This window comes from Colletotrichum acutatum, assembly GCF_030867785.1.
Source record: "Colletotrichum acutatum strain CBS 112980 chromosome Unknown BDZ83scaffold_98, whole genome shotgun sequence".
NCBI classification, from domain to species: Eukaryota; Fungi; Ascomycota; class Sordariomycetes; order Glomerellales; family Glomerellaceae; genus Colletotrichum; species Colletotrichum acutatum.
The window spans coordinates 1-14,969 of record NW_026849092.1 but is presented as its reverse complement, the minus strand read 5'-3'; the positions used below and the strand labels follow the sequence as shown (position 1 = coordinate 14,969).

General features: G+C 48.7%; 7 protein-coding genes across 7 annotated transcripts; 1 reads left to right on the top strand and 6 right to left on the bottom strand.

The window, feature by feature from the left end:
- Positions 1–1,371: 1,371 nt before the first annotated feature.
- Positions 1,372–2,087, bottom strand: BDZ83DRAFT_465995 (uncharacterized protein). Its single transcript, XM_060503254.1, has 3 exons — positions 1,917–2,087; positions 1,667–1,861; positions 1,372–1,612 (listed from the first exon to the last, which is right to left on the bottom strand). The coding sequence occupies exons 1-3, from the start codon at positions 2,003–2,005 to the stop codon at positions 1,570–1,572; spliced, it is 327 nt and encodes a 108-aa protein (XP_060361339.1). The 5' UTR covers positions 2,006–2,087; the 3' UTR covers positions 1,372–1,569.
- Positions 2,088–2,983: 896 nt separating this feature from the next.
- On the bottom strand, positions 2,984–4,296 carry BDZ83DRAFT_743407 (fatty acid hydroxylase). Its single transcript, XM_060513140.1, has one exon. The coding sequence runs from the start codon at positions 4,256–4,258 to the stop codon at positions 3,173–3,175; it is 1,086 nt and encodes a 361-aa protein (XP_060361338.1). The 5' UTR covers positions 4,259–4,296; the 3' UTR covers positions 2,984–3,172.
- Positions 4,297–5,566: 1,270 nt separating this feature from the next.
- Positions 5,567–7,088, bottom strand: BDZ83DRAFT_678248 (Chloroperoxidase). Its single transcript, XM_060511178.1, has 4 exons — positions 6,674–7,088; positions 6,402–6,617; positions 6,053–6,349; positions 5,567–5,994 (listed from the first exon to the last, which is right to left on the bottom strand). The coding sequence occupies exons 1-4, from the start codon at positions 6,774–6,776 to the stop codon at positions 5,888–5,890; spliced, it is 723 nt and encodes a 240-aa protein (XP_060361337.1). The 5' UTR covers positions 6,777–7,088; the 3' UTR covers positions 5,567–5,887.
- A 506-nt stretch (positions 7,089–7,594) lies between these two features.
- BDZ83DRAFT_585610 (putative transmembrane protein) lies at positions 7,595–8,272 on the bottom strand (the record flags this gene model as incomplete). The annotated part of the gene is made up of 1 exon (XM_060505862.1): positions 7,595–8,272. The coding sequence occupies one exon, from the start codon at positions 8,270–8,272 to the stop codon at positions 7,595–7,597; it is 678 nt and encodes a 225-aa protein (XP_060361336.1).
- Positions 8,273–8,820: 548 nt separating this feature from the next.
- On the bottom strand, positions 8,821–9,667 carry BDZ83DRAFT_678246 (uncharacterized protein). The gene is made up of 3 exons (XM_060511177.1): positions 9,478–9,667; positions 9,117–9,416; positions 8,821–9,034 (listed from the first exon to the last, which is right to left on the bottom strand). The coding sequence occupies exons 1-3, from the start codon at positions 9,655–9,657 to the stop codon at positions 8,957–8,959; spliced, it is 558 nt and encodes a 185-aa protein (XP_060361335.1). The 5' UTR covers positions 9,658–9,667; the 3' UTR covers positions 8,821–8,956.
- Positions 9,668–11,964: 2,297 nt separating this feature from the next.
- On the bottom strand, positions 11,965–12,854 carry BDZ83DRAFT_722202 (tryptophan synthase beta subunit-like PLP-dependent enzyme; the record flags this gene model as incomplete). The annotated part of the gene is given in 3 exon segments (XM_060512450.1): positions 11,965–12,249; positions 12,281–12,511; positions 12,531–12,854. The coding sequence occupies 3 exon segments, from the start codon at positions 12,852–12,854 to the stop codon at positions 11,965–11,967; spliced, it is 840 nt and encodes a 279-aa protein (XP_060361334.1).
- A 494-nt stretch (positions 12,855–13,348) lies between these two features.
- Positions 13,349–14,969, top strand: BDZ83DRAFT_632374 (aminotransferase). Its single transcript, XM_060508965.1, has 3 exons — positions 13,349–13,563; positions 13,618–14,075; positions 14,138–14,969. The coding sequence occupies exons 1-3, from the start codon at positions 13,531–13,533 to the stop codon at positions 14,850–14,852; spliced, it is 1,206 nt and encodes a 401-aa protein (XP_060361333.1). The 5' UTR covers positions 13,349–13,530; the 3' UTR covers positions 14,853–14,969.

Below are 14,969 nucleotides of genomic sequence, written 5' to 3'. Positions count from 1 at the left end.
GTGAGTTAAGGTTACACATGGCGAGAATGAGGCCAATTGCACTGTGCTCCACTTGAAACACTGAGCCGCCTCCAGAGACGTAGACGTGTACTCAAGAGAAATAGACGCGACCTCAAGGTAAAATGCCCCGAGCACCAGCGCTGTTTTACCGGCATTGAGGCCTTCATGCGGCGTTCTTGACCACCTAAACTTACGAGGCTGGGCTTTTTCTTCCGGCTTCATTCGCAACTTGCGACCGCAGAGTGGCTGGCGACTTGTCTTCGAAAGTTGCGGCATTAGCCGCGGAAAGGACGAGTGAGAATACGGGAATAACAACCTCTCACTATTAGTACAGCTCGGAGGAGCACTAATAACGGAAGCGGGAAATCATCACAGCCTTTGATACTCTTCAGAGTTCACCTTCGGAACCCATTCAAGCCTTGAGATACAGTGGAATAGCTAAAAAAAATCTCTCGTGGGAGGGACTCAAGTGTTGCTACACATTACTCCAGGCCAGTGGGCTACAAAGACATTTTCGAACTTCTGTTTAACAGGGCTGCTAAAGGAAATCGATCATTACGTTATGGCCGAGAAGCTCTAGACTGTCGTTTCTTGGCTGATTTCGAAGTATCTGTAAAGTACCTGACCTAGCTACCGAAGCGACCTGGAAGAAGCCAGTCGTTTTTTGGGGATATACGATGAAACCGAAGTCCTGGACCAATACTGTGATGCTTCAACTGAAACAGAACGTTGTTCTACGCTAAATGCTTTGAGACTTTTACAGTACAAAAGCATTGTTTCCGTTTGGGAAGGGGCTCGCGTTCCAAAAGAACACAGGAGGCGGTGTGTTCTTCTTAGGTCAAGGAGCCATTCCACTAATTGATGTAAGGGCAAAGTAGGGGTTGCAGAGATATCTGTAAATTTTGCAGGTCTCCAAACAAAGCTCCTAGGGCAGGCTTCATTAGACCAAGTCAATCATGGTGACATTCAATCTTGCATGGGGTTTACTAAGCGAGGCCATGCAGCTACTATATGCATTGCCAAAGACTACCATCTGCATTGCCAAAGACTACCATCTTGCTACACTGAATTTCGCAAATTCATCGATTTCCGTACTTACACAAAATTCTTGCTGTCAGGGTCATACCTCAAAGCAGGCTTAACCATTGTTAATATTTGAGGAGGATGCCCTAAACCATACAAACCCCACAAAGCGACGGCGGCTATAACCAGAGTAACTTTAGCCCTTTCATATCTGAAAGAGAGGAAATGCGCCTCCATGAACCTTCAAGGCAACCTCAAGCCCTAGCAGATTAAGACCACACGCACGAGCTCCACTGGAATTCATGCTAGATCACCCTGCTGCGACTAGACCCGCGATGTGACAACTTGGTGCCGTGGGAGTTCAAAGTATTCAAAGTATTTATTACTGGTCTGACGCTACCCATAGTTGGTGATTGGCGTGTGTCGAGCTTGGGTCCACATGGCTTGAAAACAACGCCGATGTCTGTAGACCACAATTCGACATTTGAAGACTCATTAAGATTATATCTCTACCAGCACTTAGATTGGCATTTGATATTGAGAAGTTTAGCAGTCCGCCTTGCTCTTAGAAACAGGGCAGTTGATAGCGCTGGGAAGGGTTTCATTAGTTGCGTGGCCTCGCTACGGTGGCTGCTTTGCTTACTTCTTGTCGGACTCATTGGCGGTGATACCGGCGGGCTGCTTCTTATCCACAGTGCATTTGGCGAAGACGTTGGGAACAAGCTGCTGGGAGGTCGTGCCGCAGTCAAGGTTACGGGTGTTACCGCTTGCATCGGTAACATCAATGTCGTGGCCAACGCTGACGTACTGGTTGTTGATACCATCGCCGGAGAAGTAACTTCAGATCTCGAATCAGCTCGGTTACATGGGTCTCCGGAGATTGGGCTCCTTACCATCCGTAAACAACTTGGCGGCTCTCAAGAGCAGGAGCAGCCTGGGCTCCAGCGATGAGAAGGGCAGCAGCGACGGTGAAGGCACGCATTTTGAATATTATTTTAGGGTGAGAAATGTAAAGCGTAATGGAAATGAACGATTGACGGATTGCGGATGGTACGAAAAATAGCTTCCAACTGCGAGCGCATTGTCTCGAGGTTCTTATACTATGATGTCGCACTCTGCATGCCAGTCTTAACTTTCACGTTTACGGGCTGGGGTGGGGCCTACAATTTCCGAATGCCTCTAGTTATCATGCTCTGGCCACCGCCGAAAGTTACCATTGCCCGGTGATCCCGAAAGCAAGAACGGCTTGGCGTCAATTCACTCGAGATCCGAACTCTAAACGAATTCAATTTTGCCGCATAGCGGGAAACAAACTCCTCCCTATCACGCATGTTAAGGATTTTACGAAGGTATATTATAATGCCTTCATCTTGGGTCGGAAGCACGGCCCCCAGCCAATATTGCGCATGTAATCACCCCAAATCTGATTTCACAGAAGGCTGAATGAGTACACTAAGTGGCTTGCGGTGAACGTGAACTACGAACCGACCAATGTAGTTGAAGGATCTAAATATCTTGAACGGTAAGTAGGTTGTTCGTGGAGCGAGATAGCTGCATTGGGTTGTTTTGAAGACGTCTTGCTGCAGAGGGCTGCTTGAAGGGTAGAGGGCTGCTTGAAGGGTGGAGGGCGGGCACTGAGTCAGGGCGCAACCAACAGGGATATGATAAGTTGTCTTCATTTGGAGAAAAGTATCACAGCCTCACGCCCATTTAACCCGTAGGTCCCCTGATACTTTGGTAGGGTAGGCCGTCGGAGAGTAGAAAATCCTGTTGGTTGTCTTGCGCGTTGGCACATTCGCCTGATTGATACGCTCAGTCGCAACCATGAAGATCTGTACCTGTTTCCACGGCACATTATACTTATCACGTGAGAGAAACTCGCTGTTTGTTAGCTTCAAGTTAGTACGGATAAGCACAAGAACTACAGCGTAAAATATAATTGGTCTCTATTTGAATGCTCTGGCTCTCTGGCAAAGGTACTATAATCATACATCGCATTCCTAGCTGCGTGACAAAACGTCATTACTTCCTAAGCCGTTTGATATTTCTACCCAGCGACGCTCTCGTCCCAAACCCGTGATGGATTTGAGTTATCTCATCACTATGGGATCAGAAATCCGCCAAGTTCCCGGAGAGGCTGCCTTTGTGCTTACAACAGTGGAATGACAGCTGTATTCGTGTAATCTGCAGAATCAGCAGTGCACTCGATTCTGTCCATGCACGTTCCGAAAATACGATCCCACAATCGAGTGTGCTTGCCGTAGTTGCCGCTAGTTTTCCAGCCTTTCCGATGATGGAGATCATGATCCTCAAGCACCAACTCGCAGTTGAAGAACTGAAGCGGCCATGCGAAAGGTGTCGGGGTCGTAGCATAGAGACGCAGCCCGCTATGTCCCGTCAATTCTGTAAAAATGACGTATTCCTGGCAGAACCACCATTCGTAAAAGCCCATCGGTAGCCCTATGAGCTTGAGTGTCGCCCACGTCAAGAAAGGGATACCGGCAATGTCCCAGAACTCCTGCTCACTGTCCGCAAAGAGCGTAAGAAGAGGGTTCGGGTGTTTTGTAAGGTGGTGCGTCTTGTGATACTTCCACAACGAGTCGACCTCATGCATAAGTCGGTGATACCAATAGAACCAGAAGTCCAAAACAACACCGTAAAGACCAATCTCGAAGGGAAGAAGCATCCAATTTATTGTGGTCGGAGCCTCGTTCGAACGATATGAGAGAATCACAGCCATCATCGATCGAAATGTGGCGGTCGATATGAGTGACTCCAGTACTGTTTTGACACTTTTGTCGGGGACTCCGTCACGTTCGTGCTTATCGCCATCGAGAAATCCGTAGCGTTGGCCAAGACCGCGCATGATATTGATTTGGTGGATGGCGACAGCCTTGATCGCGACACTGTAAAAGACGAAGGCCGCTACCGGGTGAACGTTATACCCAGTCAAGGATACAAAACTTTGATGAAATAGGAGAGGTATTGTTGCGTGTAGAAGTATCCATCGATGGAATTGCCAGTGCGGGACATAGGGCACTGATTCAGCCTTGGAATGAACAGGCGCAGTTCGGTCAAGCTCATCGTGATAGAGTCCTAGACGCTCTATAATCCAGTGGCCGATCTTCCACGAACGTTTGTCGCTGCGACGCCAGGTTGACTTCATAGGATCTTTGCTTTCGATCCTGAGAGTCTGACTTTGGCTCGACGTAGTTGCTGTGAGAGTAGACGACATACTGAAAGATTGTGACTGAAAGACGCCTCGAAGGTGATAGCAATGCGTGTCGATCTGATTTATTAGGTACAATGAGGTAGGGGATCTACAAACCCGATATATATAGTTTCATCTGATGATGGTCCTCGGCACTTACACATTCACGTGTTTCAACCCCCACATTGAAATTAGCTCGGACAACACGTCAGACCCCTATGTAGTATTGACAGGATCTCCCCTTTGACACCTGATTCAAGCTGCATTGCGCTTGGGCCAGGGTTAACATCTTGATGGCTGGAACAACTATATGTGTTTCATATGGTCCCGAGGCTCAGTGTGGCTATGCGAAGCCATGCGACAGCATCACATCCAAGCTGTGTCGCTCAAAAGCCGAGGCTATCGAAGGCCGGCATCATTCGATGTGAGAATCTCTTTGACTCGTCTATGTGCGAGCTGAGCGTTATGGAACACTGTCGTAGTCAAAGCACATGAGCCGCGATGAAGGATGTTTCGTGTACGTAGGCACGCCCGCACGTAGCCTAGACCAGAGCAACCAGAAAAAGCTTTTGGGGACCTTTCATCTCAAAATCAGAGGAACTATCACTAATAACATTAGTCCCTCGGTCGGATGGCTGGTTCTCCGTCACATGGTGGTTTGTGTTGGCGGAGACGAGAAACCGAACCGTATGGAGCACATGCACACATGATAAATTGCAGTGAGTGAAATACTCCAAATCAAAGCATGGCCTAGGCCACATGCAAATTAGAAACATGCAGAACTCTGGCTTTGATCACATGCGCATGAACACTGGCGGGTCGATTTTCTTCACATACCTGGGTAGGTGGGAATACATCTCAAGAAACCTGTTGAATCATGAGCCTCTGTAGCGGACACGAATTAGGTAGATCACGGGCATTGAGGCATCATCCTTGCTGGTGTCAACGTGTCTACTCAACAAATCGTGGCAGCATGACGTTTTGATGGCTGATGTTGGACCCCTAGTGAGTCACGTTCTGGTTGTGTTCATGCTGTCCCCCAATTCTCTTTCTCTTGAGAAAAGATTAAAGCCACATAGGGTTCAATGCCATGTACGCAATCACTCGCATTGTTGTGTTCTGTAAACTATCGTGTTATTTAAATACATAATCGGTCGATGTTTGATTGGCTAGATATTTCAATCAAAGCTATGGACGAAATCCTACTGCTGCATCTAACATGGGAGGCCCCCGACCTGCTGCAAGAATCCCTCGAGATAAACCAGGCATAAGCGTTTCATTATGAAATACGTGACGAGACTACAGTTCTCAGGGAAAGCTTGCCGTGACGGGGTGATTTTTCACGTCTAAGCTTCGAATTTCTCCAGCCAACATATTGTGTTAATACCACGGCTCTCGAAAATCTAAAACCCAGAGCAGGGTCATTTGAAGACAGCCAGCGATTCAAAAGAAATACACGAAGTATACTGAGCGATCAAAACATTTCCTTGAGATACATCTTCCATTCAGAGTGGTAAAATTCAAATACTGAGGTAAAGGGCTTATGTGAATTCGGCTTTCTGGGTACGCCTACATATACGGGCAAAGGTTTCCACACATCGTTTCAGCAGGTCGTAGCGTTGCCCACAAGCTACAGCGATTGGAAATATTACATCAAACACTTGCAGCCGCGACTTTAGCAACTAAGCCCAGGATTCCTGCTGCAGTGATTGGCGAGCTTGCCCTTGAGAATCCCTCCTGGAATGGCAGGCGTTCTTGCGCTAAGGGTTCTGTGTAAGCATACGAACCATGGCAACGAGAAGGCAAGATTGGACGTACTGAATAAGATCTTGACCCATTCGGTGTTGGCATTGCCATCCTCTAGATTTCCGAAAACAGAGAGATAGAGAGCTGTCTCAATGAAGCTGAATTGAGTACCATCGGCCGTCAAGTTGAAGACAGGATTAGCAGCAGCAGCGGCTTGCAAGCGCGTAACCCTCGCCTTGGCAGCTGTTGGGATGCTGATGCTAGTGTTCGTAAAGGCGACCGCTACCGATTCCCAAATCTTTTTATTGAACGAGTGGTTGTCGCCAAAGTAAATGTCGTTACGGCTCAGACTACCGTCGTGTTCGATGACTGTCACCGACTTTAGGGCATGCATACAATGTCAAGGTCCGAGTTGACTCACTGCCATGGGTATTGAGATCGTCCAGGTTGAATGTCGCGTTGTTACCAGTCGTGGACGTGAGCAGAGCCTTTTGTCCGACTAAAGTGGTAGCAGCAGGATCCAGATTAACGGCTGCCGTAAAGCCGGTAATTAGGTCTGCAAGAGAGACATTCAAGCCGCTACGAGGGAGGTATCCGTGGTTGGCCAGAGTGTTCACCATTGGACAGGGGCTGCGACCTGAGAAGTGTCAACAGGAGCTCAAAACAGTACGTTCGTCTGATCCCGAGTCTTACGGTCGGCGGAAGTAGGCGCAAACCAATCATTGGTCCCGCGCCTGACGGCGAATGCGTCTGCTGCGAAAGCGAGAGAGAGAACGAATGTGGCTTTGAAAAGCATGTTGGGTAAGATAAGAGACAGTGAGGCAGAAAGTAGGCAGTAAAGGAGTGAAGCCTAAAGAAGGAGTAGAGAGCAACATGTAAAAAGTAAAAAGTTGGAAGCTCCATCACTTCGTCGGGTGGCCGACTATAGATAAGTCTAACTCTTGTCCTCTATGTTCTAAGGCTATCAAGTAAGCATTGTGGTCCCCTGAAGTTCTTTTCTCACGGTGATCAACTCGACGCGATACCATATCCGTACGTAAGGCCGCGCTGGGTACCAGAACGAGCTTACAAGTGCGTGATACGAAATTGAGTCTGACCCCTGTGTTCTTCTTCAGGGAACCCCACGATGGAAGATATTCCCGATCAGGGGCCCTGTGCCGAGACCTTAGCTGTAGCGGGGAGCTCGGAACCATTCTTCGATTGTGACTGACTAATTGATATGCCTCAAAAGTCAGCATATGTGCAACGATGCCCTCGGTAAAGTCGGAACAACCTGCTTTCGGGCTTTCACCGAGGACGATGGCACAATGTCCGTGCTGCAGTATGGAAGAGACATGCCGCCAGTGTATCGAAGCAATCCAAAGGATCTGTGCGTGGGCGAACCGAGCTGAAGTTGCATTGGCCAAATTCCACGGATGTTTAACACAGTTTACCTGTCACAGGCTCGGCCCGCAATGCTTATAAGGAAGATCTTGAACTCAATTAAAGTACACATTCATGACGATTCAGTCTTGTGGAGTTTTTTTTTGTTATCAATCAAGATGCATCCTCAACAGTCTACAGTGTCGTGCATTGTCAACCACCGCTTCCATCGCACTGCATTTAATTCTCTTTTCAGAAGCGGCCTGATGTCTCCCCGACGTCCCAGACTGGACCGTCTAAACCGTGGCGATGGAAGATTTTCGTCGCATCGCACAAAGACCATTTTGTCCAGTTCGCATCGGCGTGTTGGCCATACCACTCTTTAGCAAATTCCCAAATTTGCTTCAGAGGTCGGACATCTCCTTTCGGAATTCCTCTTGTAGCACACCATTCGTCCACCTGAGTTTCGTCTCGGAAATGGAGCTGCACAGAACAGGTGTAAATGACAATGTCCCATGCTTTCCTCATAGGAACTGGGAAACGCACAACAAAATCCGCAGCTTGCAGGTGCCCGTTTTTGGCCGTAATCGAAATAGCTTCGCCGATCCCGCCATTCCTTGTTGTGAGGGTTGTAGTTCCATCCGCCAGGTGCATGACGCCAAGCGAGCACCAAGCGCAATTCCCCCGCCATTGACGATTGTCTGAGGACACGACACAAGTCGTAGGCGATGCTGAGAATGGATGGCAGATCCAGATTTCGTCGGACTTAGGATGTAGTACAACGCCATGGTAATCTGCTAAGGCTCGAAGACCTTGACGTGCACTTTTTCCGTTGACTTGAAACTGAATCTGGATTTCGCCAATCGTCGGGGGGCGCGACCTTCTGAGAAATGAAAGGATGATAAACTCGTGAAGGCTGGAATGATCCATGGTAATGAGGTTTTGGAGGCGGATAGCAGCGAATAGCATGACCTCAGCTATGCTCTGCTGACGTGCCCTTTGAGTGCCGCGGAACTCAGGTACCCAAGGGCATTTATGTGAAGGACAAGATAGTAGAGTCAAGTCGGAACGGGCGCACCCTTCCTTGAACAGTATCCTGTGGAGACAGAGTGTAACACAAGAAAGTGGCATACGGTGCCAGTAGGATGCTCAAACACTCGTCAAAGGAACAATTTATGACCTCCTTGTAGACCATCTTCACAACTCTTCGTGTTTATAATGTGTATGTCCAGTCCTTTCTGGAATGAATTACGGCCGGAATTGAGTATGGGATCGACTACCAAAGCTGAACATTCCAATTGATTTCTTGTAAGCCTGTTACTTTACCCGGATGAATATAGCAAATATTGCCTTTTATGCTGGTCTACCTTACGCTGGCAAACAGGACAGCATTCTGATTATAAGTCCATCACAATTGAGACAAAAACCAATCTTTCACCAAAATCCGACGTCCCCCCCCCCCCCCCCAGTAGAGCTAGCCAGGCATAAATTGCTAACTTGACGGAATTTAGATGCACAACGACGAAAGGTCGAATGCCGCTGAAATGCTTCCAATTGGCTCTGGTTTGGTCCACACTTCTCCGATACCTGCTGTCGTAAAGGTCGTGTATAGCCTCAAGTCTCAGTCTTGCGCAGAGTCTGGAACTCCGCAGGCACGGCGTCAGCGCCGGCGCCACTGTCGGCAATCTTCTCCTGAAGGCGGATCAGGCAGGTTAGCATCTCGTCCAAGTGTCATGCACATCGCTATCTTTTCATAGAGCGCAAGGCAGCTCACCAACTCCTGAAGTTTCTCATTTGTCAGGCCGACGATGTCATACTCGGTGCCGTCTGCGAGGCCGAGGGTATCAGGTTTGACCACAGCCTCGCATTTCCCAGCACCGGGTTGCTCAACGGAGCACGACTCGTCTACAGCGCGCTTGCGGTTGAGAAACCAGTATTGCCCTCCCGTGCGGTCGCCACGCGTCGTGTAAGGCAGACAGACGGTTGTGCTACCGCCAGAATCGCGCTGGCCCCCAAAGAATGAGCAACCACCGCCCGTGTATGCCTCAGTGCGGATGCGCCAGTTGCTCGGAATCTGAGATCGATATTCATTAGTTCCGAGAGCTTTGATGGCAAAACAAAAGGCTTTCACATACGGCAACCACAGCAATGCTCGATCTGCCGCTACTTGCTGAGCTACTGAAAGAGCAGCACACGTTAGGGTTGATGTTGGTACAAGCGACTGAGCCTCCAGCGCAGTTATCGCCAACGTGGGCCCTGATGTCGATGGCTGACGCGGTGGCTGCGAGGACTACGAGAAGTGGTGAGAAGTACATATTGAGTGAGAGCGGTGGTGGTGTCTTTTACGATACTACTAAGTTTGAAAGAGGAGATGCTGATGGTGAAGAAGAAGAAGAAAATAGACCCATCATTGAGGAGGAAGTAACCTGGCTTTATACCCCTTCTTTCCCAAGTTGTTGATACTGTGAGCTTTATCATCCTGAGTAAGAGGAAGAGCTGCCGATGACTGCCCGGCGTCACGATACGGTGGCCCTTCCTGTGCCGTCTTACTACCTTGCAGATGGGGCGCCAGTTGCTAGCTGACACCAGTCTAAAGTATCCTATGCATATCTAGACAACAGGTGAGGGCATCGCCACCGCCTCAGTGAAACCTTCTTTACAGCTCGCGGGCGTTTCCCCCATCGGCATCGAGTGTAAGCACCAGATCATGAGATTCTTCATGCCGTGCAATTATCATCACCTTCCTGAGTTTGGTCCCTCAAAATCTGTCTTGCTGGATCGCATATCTCAATTACTGTTCTCAGCTACCATCAATTTGTGCGCGTAGTCCGGCAAGTTCCCGACGGATAGGACGAGCTCGTGAGGTCGTTTCTTCCAAGACATGCCTCTAGTCTGCCCGCTTCTTGGCATGAATCCTTGAGGCATTGGCCTGCAAGTTTACAATAAACTGCCCTTTTGGGTGCCTATAGCGCTTACGCCGAGGAAACTTTTGTAGCATCTCTTTCTTACTGTGGCCTGCCCAGGCGCATACGATGTGACATCGCAGATGGTGGATTGCTAGCCTAAAGTAAATCCCGCAGTTTCTGCGCCCGAGACCATGCTATCACAATAAAGCGACAACAAAGTGAAATTCTCCCCTTCATCCAGCTTACTATACAGGCTAGTCCATCCACTTCGAGTGGTTCAATCGAACCCGGATGAATCCTCAAGGGAAGTAAGCGGTTGATAGGTTAAGAACCTTTTCGAAATTAGCTTAGCAGACTACTTGCGGGGTGGTTTAATCGACTGAAGTGGGTTGTCATGACCAGTAAGACGTGACCAACAACGAATGCCCCACAGGGATACATGGAGTTGAACTTGATTGGTTGATTCTAATTCTCTTTACTCGGCTATGAGCGGCTTGTTGGACAACCATCTCCGAGTTCCGGTCCTTCACCTTGACTTCCCTTTCCATTTGGCTGGCCCTCCTATAAACTCTGATCTCCTCCGGGTGAACCTCAGAAACAAGGAGACGCCGAGTTTTGGTGCCTGATACTGTGGCTCAGTATACATATTCTTCCCTTAACGCTCGGTATTATCTAAGTTGAGACTAAATCTTGATTTGCCTGAGGCCTTTTGATCTGTTCTATGGATCTGATGGTTATTGCGGCTGTTTTGCGTTCATTCGATACAACCTATAGGCTGCGTTGTGTCACTGGAGTGTTTTCGAGGTCCTGGCTTCAAAGGAGTTAAAAACTAAGGTATTGCAGCAGGATGGGCGACGATCTTACCCGCTGACGCTGGGGCATTCCATGGCATCTCGTCGACACCCGGCAGAGAACAAGGGCAGCCCTGGACGCCTTATATTCGAAATTCCTCAAGACCTTAATTAAGCGGCGATCTGGCCAGGATGGCGGTTGCCGCGAATTCGGCTCTGGGCACATCCTCCCAGACATCCACGGGGTCACCCAGCGAGGACTCAACTAGCCCATAAGCTTGTCACGAGCTTGTGGCTTGACATGTGTTCTTCACATATTACACAAAGATGGATAATCACTTCCACTTCGTGCCACCCGCCATATATGCCTAAAAGGACCTTATCGAAATCATAAGCCATGCTCTTCCTTCACTCCTTATGATAAAAGATAGGCTCAATAGTTTCAATAGTATCTTTGTCCGTATATAACCCTATACAGGGGAAAGTCCACACCAGTCTTGACTGTTGCCTTTCGCAAGCCCATGACGGGCCCATCGGATAGTGTACTTACTACGTTCTTCGAGTGTTTGGCCTTGAGTTTCAGGAAAGAAGAGATACACCACTGTGTTGGATAATCAGTCTATGATAGTCAGGCAGCACCGGCCTCGGGTTAAGGTGCTTACCAAAAAGCTATTGCGTGAGCAGAGCCGTTTAAACGAGGCAATATATCTGTGACAGAGCGGCTGTGGAGTGATGATACGATTCCTGTTTCGTGACATCTTTGCCAATCACCGAGAACGATAATCATATTAAAATCGACTCAATTGAACAAGAGGACAAAATAGCATACGACTGGCGTCGGACTTAGTAAAAATATGTTCCTCGGGCGAAAATTGCCTAACTGAGTATTGTCCCGTGTATTTTGCCGAAAATAGCTAACTGTGCATCATTTCTTTGATATCTCAGCCCAAAGATCAGTTGACAGGCACTTCAGACCTGAGTCGCAATCATTGATTGCAAACGTCTTCTCTTGCACGGGCCCTTTGGGCAACTTGATAGCCGCGCTTAAGTTCGCGCCGCTGGAGAACCCTCCAAATATTCCCTCCTTGCGTGCCAAAAGCTTGGCGCCTTCCCTTGCCTGATCTCCAGTGACTTGAATGCAGCCGTCTACAGGGACATTATACAGATATATTAGGTCAGGCATTACATAGCCTGCTCCCTGAATAGGGCGCTCTGGTTGAGGGACACTGATTAGCCAGGACGGCTGCTCCGTGAGGTTCGACAATGAAGCATTTGCCGGGTGAGTTCAACGCCTTGAGTCGTTTTGTCACACCAGCACACGTGCCTCCTCCCGAGCCGACGTAATCAACGAACCCATCAAGATTGCCATCGGTCTGTTCCCAAAGCTCCGTCCCGGTTCCGTCGTAATGGGCCAACCAATTTCCATCGTGGGTAAACTGGTCAGCAAGGAACGCTTCGGGCTCAATTTCGATCTGTTTTGCTTTTCTTCACAAGTTGTGGATTAGGTCCCGAAATCTGTCCCGGTACCGAGCTGGGCATTTGGTCAACGAGCACGACCTCAGCGCCCGTTGCGGCCATCATGCGAGCACGTTCAACAGAATTTCCTTCGCAAATGACAGCGATGAATCTGTAGCCTTTGATGGCGCGCACCAATGAGAGCCCAGTGCCTGTCCTGACACTTGTGAGCTCGACAATTGGCTGTCCAGGCTTGAGTGTGCCCAACCTCTCCGCTTCTTCTATGATGCCGAACGCGATGTGGTCCCTTTTCGAACCACTAGGGTTGAGATAGTCAAGTTCAGCAACAAATAGTCCCATCGAGGCTGAGAAAAGATATGATGCGAACCAGGCGCACGAGAGGTGTTCGGCCGATAGCATCTGCCGCTGAATCGAGAACTCTCCGCATTGTAGGTTGTCACGGTTGAGAGGCGTTTTAATAGACGGCTCTGGAAAAAGAGGCTTTAGCGAAGTGTTCTTAAAGATGACAATTGTTTTCCTGCAGAGCTATGAAATCTAAATCAATTTAAGGGCTACCTTTCCTGAGAACCGGTTCCCGCCCAATTTCCTTTTTTCCCCCGGCTCCAGACATGCTGAAAAGCGCCAAATCATGAGTACTAAGTAATAGGGAATTGAAGTTTCTTGGAAAAAAATCGTTTCTGATTGGCTTATGTCCCGCAGGTCATCGAATGGTTAGTCAAGAAACCCACTAAGCGTGCGATCTTAGCGCCTTGCCGATATACGGGGTCCATAGATCTTACGAAGGGCGCGCTCCACGGGTCTGTAAAGAAGGGCGCGCCCTATGTGCAAGCAGACGGCACTCGACATCACCCTAGGAAGGACTATCTATAAATAGATATACAACAGTTCACTTGCATTAAGCTTCTGTCTCCGATACAATTGATTAGTTATCTTCTAGAGATTGTACGTCACCTTTGCCCTACACCTCTTCCTGCGCCTCTCTTTGCGCCCATTCCTAGTATTGGAGATTAGAATTATGGTGAAGCTCGAATTTTTCGCTGTGGATCATGTAGGTCTCTTTGTTTTTCCAATAGCAAGCAACGGTACTCAGTGTTCATTTTAGTGGCTCGCGGAGCGATCAAAGTCAACCCGCCACAACCTTGCTCATACCTCAGCGCATCCGGCATCTATCTCGGATCTTGAAGCTATTCCCGGCCGAGAGAACTGCGACGATTTCCTCTCCTCTTTTCGATCCCAGCCTCTCGATTATCCCGCGGATTTCTCCGGTCTCGCCTCCTTGCGATCCAAAATTGCAAGCCTCTATTCGGAGGACTTGCCTTTTGGAAACGTGTTGACCACCGCTAGCGGGTCTCTTGCCAATTTCATCGTCTTCTATGCTTTGATTGGACCTGGAGATCATGTCATCATCCCTTCTCCTGGCTATCCTCAGCTTCAAGCTGTTCCTACTTCGTTGGGCGCGGAAATAAGTTTCTGGAGGGCCAACCCCCAAAATGAGTGGAACTTCGAGTTTGATGAGCTGGAAGGACTTATCAAATCGAATACTAAAATGATAGTCATCAAGTGAGCTCCCCTCGATTTGAGTGAGGCATAGAGTCGCGCTAATATATGGCATTGCACCGAAGTAATCCTCTCAATCCTCTGGGCACCGTTCTCTCTGAGGTGGCACTGCGCAAAATCATCGAGATAGCTCGAAAACACTCTATCATTGTGTTCAGCGACGAGATTTACCGGCCAATTTTTTACCCGTCTTCTTCTAACAAAAGTGGAACACCGCCTTCTATCATCTCCCTAGGCTATGAAAATACTATAGCGACTAGTGCATTGTCAAAAAGCTATTCTCTTGCGGGAATTCGCATCGGCTGGCTTGCGTCTGCAAGCCAAGACATCATTGACCTTTGTGTCAATGCTCGAGCTTATTGCCTTATCGCCACGAGTCAATTAGACGAACATGTCGCAGATTTTGCGCTGGATTCCAAACGCGCTGCTTCCATCGTTCAGCAGAATATTTCGCAAGCAGAGCGAAATAAACTCATCGTGCAGGCCTTTATTGACAATCATTCGGATGTGTGCAGTTGGGTGGCACCGATAGGAGCGGCTTTGGGGTTCATGAAATTTACGCGAGGTGGCAGACTTGTGGACGATTTATCCTTATGCAAAGTACTTCATGAAGAGGAAGGGGTCCTCTTGGTTCCAGGAACCTGCTTTGGGAAGGAATACGCAGGCTGGGTCCGCATTGGTCTTGGCATGCCATCTCAACGGCTTAAAGACGGCTTGGAGGTGGTCTCAAGGTTCATTTCGAATGGCTACAGCAACATACCCCTGGCTTTTGTTGGATGAAGGGGAAGGATTTTCAACGGTTTTTGACCTAGGAAGAATGCCAAGCGAATGTATGTAATTTGGCCAGATCACAACATGTTGACATTTCCATTTCCATCGGCCGCAACGTCTTGACTT

What these genes read in the sequence shown, in the direction of transcription:
- BDZ83DRAFT_678246 (XM_060511177.1), bottom strand. Translation starts at nt 9,657, where the DNA reads ATGTACTTCTCACCACTTCTCGTAGTCCTCGCAGCCACCGCGTCAGCC. An exon ending in CGAGCATTGCTGTGGTTGCC is followed by an intron (nt 9,417 to 9,477) that starts GTATGTGAAAGC and finishes TATCGATCTCAG; the next exon opens with ATTCCGAGCAACTGGCGCAT. An exon ending in ATGAGAAACTTCAGGAGTTG is followed by an intron (nt 9,035 to 9,116) that starts GTGAGCTGCCTT and finishes ATCCGCCTTCAG; the next exon opens with GAGAAGATTGCCGACAGTGG.
- BDZ83DRAFT_465995 (XM_060503254.1), bottom strand. Translation starts at nt 2,005, where the DNA reads ATGCGTGCCTTCACCGTCGCTGCTGCCCTTCTCATCGCTGGAGCCCAG. An exon ending in CGCCAAGTTGTTTACGGATG is followed by an intron (nt 1,862 to 1,916) that starts GTAAGGAGCCCA and finishes CGAGATCTGAAG; the next exon opens with TTACTTCTCCGGCGATGGTA. An exon ending in GCCAATGAGTCCGACAAGAA is followed by an intron (nt 1,613 to 1,666) that starts GTAAGCAAAGCA and finishes AACCCTTCCCAG; the next exon opens with CGCTATCAACTGCCCTGTTT.
- BDZ83DRAFT_678248 (XM_060511178.1), bottom strand. Translation starts at nt 6,776, where the DNA reads ATGCTTTTCAAAGCCACATTCGTTCTCTCTCTCGCTTTCGCAGCAGAC. An exon ending in TGCGCCTACTTCCGCCGACC is followed by an intron (nt 6,618 to 6,673) that starts GTAAGACTCGGG and finishes GACACTTCTCAG; the next exon opens with GTCGCAGCCCCTGTCCAATG. An exon ending in ATGGGTCAAGATCTTATTCA is followed by an intron (nt 5,995 to 6,052) that starts GTACGTCCAATC and finishes CAGAACCCTTAG; the next exon opens with CGCAAGAACGCCTGCCATTC.
- BDZ83DRAFT_743407 (XM_060513140.1), bottom strand. Translation starts at nt 4,258, where the DNA reads ATGTCGTCTACTCTCACAGCAACTACGTCGAGCCAAAGTCAGACTCTC.
- BDZ83DRAFT_632374 (XM_060508965.1), top strand. Translation starts at nt 13,531, where the DNA reads ATGGTGAAGCTCGAATTTTTCGCTGTGGATCAT. An exon ending in AATTTTTCGCTGTGGATCAT is followed by an intron (nt 13,564 to 13,617) that starts GTAGGTCTCTTT and finishes TGTTCATTTTAG; the next exon opens with TGGCTCGCGGAGCGATCAAA. An exon ending in ACTAAAATGATAGTCATCAA is followed by an intron (nt 14,076 to 14,137) that starts GTGAGCTCCCCT and finishes ATTGCACCGAAG; the next exon opens with TAATCCTCTCAATCCTCTGG.